Genomic DNA, 9,196 nt, shown 5'->3' with positions numbered 1-9,196 from the left:
TCTTTCTTGCATTTACATGAACCTCCTCCCCCTCCTCCCTACATGCACACACACACACGCACTTGGAAACACTAGAGTACGCAAGATTTTCTTTTGGAGGATGCTGGGATTGTAAAAGTGGGGCGAGATTTTGCAATTTTACCACTTTTTTTCGAGTTCTTTACTACTTTCATGTAAAAGTTTTTGATTTTCTCAAAATTTCTGGAGGGGATGTAGCCCTACCACCTCCACCCCCACGCACGTACGCCAGGGCTTGGAATAACAAAACACAACTGATCCTTTACATGAACAATTAGCCTCACTGTCACAAACCTAACACAATAAACCGGTCTGAGGCCGGTTTGAAAAATGCACGTTTGTTTCCTCCTAACCACCGAAGTGCTGCAAAAACATTAGGGAATAGATTTCTAGCATTAAAAAGAGGTAATTTAGATCAAATATCAATTTAACGTATTCAAACATGTATTTTTCATAGCAGAAAACACTCTCGGAAGCCAGAAATGCATGGATTATACTCTCATAGTTGCAATCTTTACAATTTACCACCAAAATAGATTAAAGGCTAATTTGTGGTCCAAATCCTTACAGCTGGTGCTAATATATATGACACATTACATAAATGCACACAAATAACCAACGGAAACGACATTAAAAGATGTTATTCTGACAGAGACGATAAGGTGGACGCAAACTTTCTTATGTCGAGATAGCGACACTTACCGTGCTGCGGTTGTTTGCAGTACGCTAGCAGAGGGGAATGACGGGGTTGTATTCGTGCGCGAGGTGTCGAAAACGTGCTATGAAGCCAATAGCACGGTATTCGTTGTAGCTTAACAGCGTGCAGAAAATACATAGCACCCTGGAATTTTTTGAGCCTCTTAACGTGAGAAGTCTCATTTCACTTCAGTGTTTTATCTATGAAATTTGTCCTATTCCTTGTTTTCATTTTAGCAAATTGAGTAACGTACTATTGCACCCTAGCACGTATTAAGCAGCTGACACTGCATATAATTGTGTGTGTAAACCGTTATTTTGGACGTTCTGACCAGCACTTGTTCTAATGCTCATGTAATTTGTATGTAAAGAAATGTTAATGCACTTGAACAATATGTTTGTCGAGTAAATTCACTTCGGAAAGGACAGAAATATGTTATGAAAACGTACTATCTTTCACTAAGAAAGAAGTCAAAAAAGATTTTCCAATTAGATAGTTTCGTATGAACCACATCTTAAATCTTATGAATTCTACAAAACCATGTTGTAAGAGCATTCAGCTATGTGTAAAAATAAGTCTTTACATTAATAAAAAGTACAGATGGACGTAACTACGAAGAACTTAGTTTGCCTATCGTGGACATTTTGTTGTAGATAAAAGATGAGTGTGCATATAGCCCCGTGCCATAAAGGCACATATCATGAAGATAGGAATCTTAACAAACATGCCAACAGTTTCCTGCTACTCAAGATAACACTCAAGAAAGTAACCAGAATATTTTTACGACACTTGACAAACATGATTATTCTACAAAATAAGTTGTTAGGTAGGGACAGAGTATAATATTCAACAATTTAGTATTGCTTATCTTCCCAGTTACACCAACTTTTGTACATTTAACGACCCTCTCTTCCCTTCGTTTGGATGTGAAACACCGTATCTTTCCAATATCAGAAATTCCATCGGAGAGAATATCTCGATAATTCCGATTATTTTGTGACAATCAACGCACACTAAACTTTCTGGTCTAATGCTCCTGTGTAAACATCAAACGATAAGCACAGCAAAAATGTTCTGACATGCGGTCAGGTTGACACAAGACCACTAAAAAAAATCACTTACTCATGATAAATTCTGTATTAACTCACTAGTAAAAAGCAGAATACATCCCAGTGCATACCTTATTGAAAAGAAGTACTAGATATCCATAAAATATAAAATGTAGAAGTGGCTTCCCTTAGGTATCGACCAAGTGAGTTCTGGAAAACACTTTTCGTTTTGAGATTGCGTATTTGAGCATCCCGGTATTTTGATAGATGGCAGGTCAATCGTGTGCAGCGTCTTCTCGGCAGTTCGCGTTCTTGGCCTTATATACACGGCACACGATAGAATAGGGTAGTGACGTTGACTCTTTTTGAAGTTCAGAATCTTCTCCAGAACTGACCTCGTCGACAACCGGAGAGAACTTCAGCATTCGTTGACAATAAAGCTCAAGACTTACAAACTCTAATATAATTTTCTCTTGCAGGTCCGTCCGAAGAAAGAGATCATAATGAGAGTTCAAGACTTGTTGCTCCTGATAACGTTAGTCCACGGTAAGGACTTCATGTGCTCATCACCATGTTTTTGCTTTGAGGAGAGGTTGGAGAAGATTGCAAAGTGTAGAGACTTGGATTTCGTGAACATCATTCCAGCTGATTTGCCACCGGAGACAACATCTATAACACTAGTAGATGTTCTGTCAGAAGAACTTTCATGTCACCTGTTCCAAAGCTTTGGTTTGAACTCACTGACTCACATCAATGCCTCCCACAATCGGCTGAAAAACGTGTGCAAGGAAACATTTAATGGACTTCCAGATCTGAGAAAAGTAATACTTTCTTGGAACCGCCTTAGCCATCTGAATCCTGACACATTCTCAGAAAACCCACAACTAAGATCCCTGGATCTTCGTAACAATCAGATTTCAAAAATATCTCAAAATTCTCCTTTCCTCGTCAACGTACCCAATCTGGAGAAGCTATTGTTGGGAGGAAACCAGCTGGCGGATCTTCCGGAAGAAACATTTGCAGGAATGGTTAAACTAAGTCGTGTTGATCTGGAGGGAAACAACTTGAAGGTTGTTGATTTGATTCTCTTGACAAAACAGCTACCTGTTTTACGCGTGTTGGAGTTGCAAGGCAATCCTCTTCAGTGTTCATCATTGAAACCCTGTCTCCATGACAACCAGCATTTTTGTGGTCATCTCCTGGAAGGCCTAAAAGACATTACTGGCAACTGCATATCATCTCCAGAAAGCAGCACATCCACGACGAGTAGAACCACGACAACTACTGTTGACGTTATCACGGCAACTACTGTGAATGTTACTGAGTCTACAACAATCACCACTACTAACCATCCGACTTACGGTGAAACGTCTTCAACTACTCAGTCCACAATAGTTGACAGCACACTTATCATTACATCAAGTTCAAAGTACAGCATATATATTTATGTAGTAATTATTTCCGTTATAATTTCGCTATTGTTTGTAGTGTTCCTGTCTTGGGCTCGGCACGTGTATGTTATGAGACGGCGAAGAGGTATGAACCCTTTGAGACAAGAGGATCCTGATGTTGTAATAGAAGTGAGGTCTGAAATGTGCGCCACTTGGGTAATATTTAGTGCATCTACAGGAACAACTGATTTAGAAGAAGGTTTACGTGAAACTGATCATGATACAGATACAAATAGAGACAGTGTAGTTCCAGGAGGCTAGTCTAATGATGTTCTTACGAGTTATGGACCAGGTGATCGGAGAAGAATCCGAGCTTTTGAGAGCTAGCGCAACTCATCTTCAGCAAAAGAATGAGGCTTAGCTCTCGAAAGCATGTCATCTTCTCCAGAACACATGTGGTCCAAAACTCGGGAGAATATTTCAGCACTTGTCGACAGGAATTACACCAACCTGTAGGAATAATGAACAAATAAATGTTGATGAACAAGGTAAGTGGTAATGTAAGATAAGATTATAGGTAAGAACTTATAAACTAGGTTAAAATGAACGATATTCGGGGAAAATAAGAAATAATGTTCTGAAAAAGCCATGAGTTAAGTTTGGAAATGGATAACGCATGATCTTAAGTTATTTTTTCTGATACATAAGAGTCTCGGAGAAGCAAAGATATACTTTTGTTCTGGAAGGAATAGAACGCGACATAAATTTATGATAACTCATTCTGTATTTTATCTTAAATACGATTTCAGTCAAAGTACTTCACTGAGAACAACGATTCACAATTTCGTAATATTTCTAAAATAATGTGGTAATCTTTAATTTCAGTATCTGTTATTTCTCGTAAAAAATATATGATATGCACAGATATTGTTTGAAGGGCAAATACATTTTTATTTGAATATAAAGTACTTATAATTGGAGTGAAATTACATTTATAAAATATTCGGTTATATAATAATTATTTTAAAACTGAAATGTAGATATGAGCATTAACTATTAATTTGAAAATTAACAAACAAAATACAAAACACCATATTTCTCTGAGAATAGTAGTCAGCAGTGCAATTATGTACTACCTTTAATCATAGTACACTGCCATTTTGCCCTGGAATGCGATCTAAACACAAATTACTGGACTTTTCGATATTTCAACTACAAGCATTTTTAGTTTGTCAAATATACTAAATCACTGGTGCAATTCTTGAATATTTATCTTGCGTCGGAAGTTGTGAATTTGGATAGCAAAATCTCTACAATTCAAAAATCATTGATAAATGAAGAATTCAGGTAAGTTTTGGAAGACAAAGTTAAACCAAAACAGATTGTATTTATAATATTAGAAAAACTATAAAACCTCATTATATAAAACCATTGGAAAATCAATTTTGCAATTAAAATTGAGCTCTAATAATTTTGAGAAATATCTAAAGATCAATTAACTGAAATTGTAAACAAGAAATATAGATTTGAAATCCAGCATGGTTGTCTCTCAGAAATATACATTAATGAGTCATACTCATAAAGAATGAAATTAAATTATCGCAAAACCTAGCGAAAATAACAGTCTTGACCAGGATTCGAACCCATGCCACTGGCATTGATCCACCAACTGATAGAACAATCAGGCGAAGGCAGGGTTGGCTCAATATCTTAGTTTGTAGAGCATTAACGAAGGCCCAGTTGGAGTCCTGGTCGAAACTACATTTTTTCCTACTTCTTGACAATAGTACGTCTCCCATATGTTCTAAAACATGCCACCCTATTTTATCCGATACAAATCCTTATAACATTAAAACATTCTGTCGACAAAGAAACTTTCAATATGCTACAGCTCTTAAATACTAATTAAATACTATTAAATACTACTAATAAATATTTAAGTTCGATGTTCCATTAAGATAGACTATTTCTTCCTGAACAAAAGTAATCATAATTTTGAGTTCTAAATATCAGTTTTGTATACTTTTTATATTTTTTTACATTTTTTGAGAATTCATATTTGTAAGTACAAAAGCACGTGCCTTCTTTTGCGTTCTTCAAATTTTTGAATACAACAGTTGTATTAAAAAATTACAAGAAAGCAAAAGAAGGTTTGGTTTTGAACTTACCGGACGAGGTGCAACAAAAAACAAACGGGAATTCCCCTATAACTCAAAAGTAAAGAGCGAAAAAGCAAACTGAGCAAAGGGCATGTTCCATCTTGTTAGAGTGCAAGTATCAACTTGATCGATTCATTCAGACAGGGTTGATGAGAGTTTACACAAAGATATGTTCATTCCCGTTTGATTCATAAAGTCAGATCCAAAAAACACGCCAGTGTCAAGTTTCAAGAGAGACGGGAATAATCTGTGATGAAATTTTGCAGCACTTGGCCTAAGTTACTGCAATATTCCATGATACGTACAGGTGTCTATGATTAGAACTGAAGGTTTTTGAATGGAGGAACAAGCTTAAAAGAGTGTTCCATACAGACTGCCCTTCCACATATTTACTGATGGCAACACAGAAAAAAATATGTAGTGTGATTCAATAAAATCCAGCATTGTTTTTTACTTAACTGTGCTGAAGTTAGCATGTCGGCGACAACTCGAAAACTTAACTTACCATAAATTGCAAGTAACACTCATATTTAGTGTGTGGGCCCTGTCATGGTAAGATCTTGGTCCTGGTTATGTTTCATAGATTGATTTCGATGCGTAGAGCACGAGTATATATTATTCCTTTTAAAATGTCCTTAGTAATAACATTGTTTTTCCACCATTTTTCCTCTCATAGAAACCCATTGGAGTTTTGGAGCAAGTCATCAGTCTTGTGACATTTGTATATCTTGTACATTTAGAACTTTTGAGCTGAAATCACGAACGTTAGATATCTAGGACTTAAATTGCATTTGAGCGAAACAAATTAACTTATTTCAGGATGGAGGATTTTACTGTGACCCTTAGCAGGATCGTCTTGCAGAAAACATATTTCAATATTGCAATCAGTAAATGTGTGCAAGGGCAGCCTGGATTGATATAATTCTTTCAAGCTTGTTCCTCCATTCCTAAACCGTCGGTTCCCATCAAAAACACGTGTACATGACGATCAAGCATTCCAGCAAGCTTTGGTCAAGACCTGCACAGTCTTTGCTGTGGAATTTTCCAGTTTCGCCAGAAATTATTACTCACATTTTCTTAGGTCTGACATTATCTGTCAGACAGAAATGACACGTCGTTGCATAAACACGCATCAACTGGTCTGATTGAAATAATCAAGTTAATACTATACTACATGGAACATGGATTTATGCTAATGCTCACTTTTTCACTCTTCACTTTCCGGTTTAAGGGGAATTCCCGTTTTTGTTTTTTCGCACCTCGTGGTTTTGAATCTCTAACTGTATGTATTCTTGTGAGTGCGTTTGTTTATGTTTGTACATGCATGTACTTTATTCCAAGCTCATACAACTCGTTGTTGCTTTAGGGAAATAGAAAACATTTCAAAAGAAGTAAATTTTAAGAATTCGTCACAATATAAAATTACATGTAAATGATTTAAATTATTTTCTGGATTGGATCAACATTTGGTACAATTAAAACGATTTATAAGCGGCTTATGCGTAATTTCATGTTGCAACAGCCATGGCTGCACTATGTTCTTTCATGTATTAACATGTATGTTAATATATAAGTAAATGTATGCTGTAAGTATTTCTGTTTGTGTGCATGTGTTATTTTTATTAACTTAAACTGATAAAAACATGTAGAATAGTTGGCAATTCATTACAACTTAATTAATTTAGATTCTATCAATATATTTGAGTGATAAATGATAAACCAGCAAACAATTTCCTGAAAAATTATAGTGAGTAGAGCAACATCATTTGAACTAGAATATATTCACATAAAAATTACGTTTAACGGTGGATGTAATAAAATGGTGGTACCATATGAATAAAACAAAATTACGAAGATATCTGTGATATCAATTTTAGTAGGAGTTTATAACACCTTCTTTTTGGGCATTAATTTTTCTCTTGATGCAAACTTTTAAAATTTAAAAAATAATATTTAAAGTTTTAAACAATACAAACTCTACATTTTGATGACGACCTGGCTATAGATTAAAGGGTATTTGAGATGGATATTCAACACGAGTTTACGGAGAGTATATATGACGACCTAGCTATGAACCCGGTTTAAAATACAATATTATATTGTATATATACGTATATATATATATGCATTATATTGATAAACAATGGTTTCTTTTTTGAAGGACGTTTAAAAATCCATGAGATTTTATCTTGAAATACAATATTCAAAATTATTTTAGTTAGTAAAAATTACGTATTTTGTATGCAATAATTAATGTTAATTATCAACACAATGATGTTTCAATAAATTTAAAAGACTGGTTAGCAATGTACACATATATAATGTTTTTGTATGTGAAATGATTCTGTAAATTTGCGACTCGTCGTGCTTGAATTTCTTTGTTTGACTATGAATTTGAATTAAGTCTACTTTTATGCACAGATGGGCCAATCGAAACTGTGTCTACAGTTTCAAGTTGGATCCAAACAGCTATGTACTTCCATCGGGTATCGAACCCAGGACCCCTTGATTACAAGGTCACTGACTACGTTACCACTACCCTAACGGGGACGCTTCCACAGTGCTTTAGTTTGAATTACATTATATTCCAGTTCATTACTGGAAATACATTTTTCGGCCTCCCCGATGGCGCAGTAGTATCGACGTCGCTTTGTGATCAAGGGGTTCCGAGTTCGATGCCGGTGGAGGCACGTAGTGGTTCGAATCCCACTTTAAGCTGTAGGTCCAGTCCGAATTAGCCTTTCTGTGCATAAAACAAAGACGGAAATTTTAAATAAATTATATTAAAATATAATATTTATGATAGTAATTTTTAATTCTGTTGCTTTGAACTGACAATGTATGACTTGCCAAAATAACTTCCTATAACTTTATCTTTACACTAATTTTTAAATCTATAAAAATAGAAATATTTAATTTTTCCAACTTTAATTTTGAAAGTTATGTGTGATAAGAGAGTTTAAGATGAAAATATCGAAAACACATTATGGTACTGAAATATTGTTTTAATTTTCCTTTGAGAAGTACTACTTGACGTATATTTCTATTATAATTCCTAACGTTTTGAAATGTTTATTCTTTAAACATGCATATTTATTCGATTAGTTCATATTTGATATTATAATCTGATTGAATTTAAATTGCAGTACCTTTTATTGTCATTGTTTTTAATTGTTATGTTTCGAAAATTGTTATTGTAGAATAAATGCTTATCAAATGAAATATGACTTGTAGATTTTAAAATGAAATAAATCCTAGGTAGCGTTAATTTTGATATTTGTAATCGACAAGGTTTCTTGCGTATCACGAAATAGCTGTTATGACCATATCTGTTGCGGTTTCCAACAACTCAAAACGTTGGAATGTAGTAGGGAAAATTTACGAATTATTGTAGTTTTTAAGCATCTGATGTATTTGCAGCTGCTTGCTTTTAAAAGTAGCTAGTTACAGGTACAATTCTTAAAAAATAGTATCTGCGTTAGAAATAACTAGTTACTTCCAAACACTGGATTTTTATAAACAAAGAGTGTTACAGGCCAAAGTAAAGATATAAGAAAGAACGAAAATATATTGCTAGTATGAATATCGTATGAATTACATACACTACATTAAAATATATGCATATGCAATCCATATAATAAAGTATGATCATATCATGTAGGCTGGTTAGCTATATTAAATCAAGAAATATTCAATCACAAAAACTGGTAATGCCAGGTTAGGTTTTCTTGTATCAACATTGTTTTAGTGTCAGACCATAATTTACACCGGTTTTACAGAAATACTGTACAAGCCAATGATATTGTTTCCACATTGTAGATCTATATTACTAAATACCATTACTTTTACGTGGCAACTTGTTTGTGTTTCACAAAGTATGAT

General features: G+C 34.6%; 1 protein-coding gene across 1 annotated transcript; it reads left to right on the top strand.

Annotated features, from left to right (window-relative positions):
• The first annotated feature begins 2,261 nt into the window (after positions 1-2,261).
• Positions 2,262-3,979, top strand: LOC145991604 (uncharacterized). Its single transcript, XM_083127666.1, has one exon. It carries the CDS (start codon positions 2,268-2,270, stop codon positions 3,474-3,476), a length of 1,209 nt encoding a protein of 402 aa, XP_082983792.1. The 5' UTR covers positions 2,262-2,267; the 3' UTR covers positions 3,477-3,979.
• Positions 3,980-9,196: the final 5,217 nt, after the last annotated feature.

This window comes from Lepisma saccharinum, chromosome 8, assembly GCF_977018435.1.
Source record: "Lepisma saccharinum chromosome 8, izLepSacc3.1, whole genome shotgun sequence".
Lineage (NCBI taxonomy): Eukaryota > Metazoa > Arthropoda > Insecta > Zygentoma > Lepismatidae > Lepisma > Lepisma saccharinum.
This window is presented reverse-complemented; position numbering and strand designations above follow the sequence as displayed.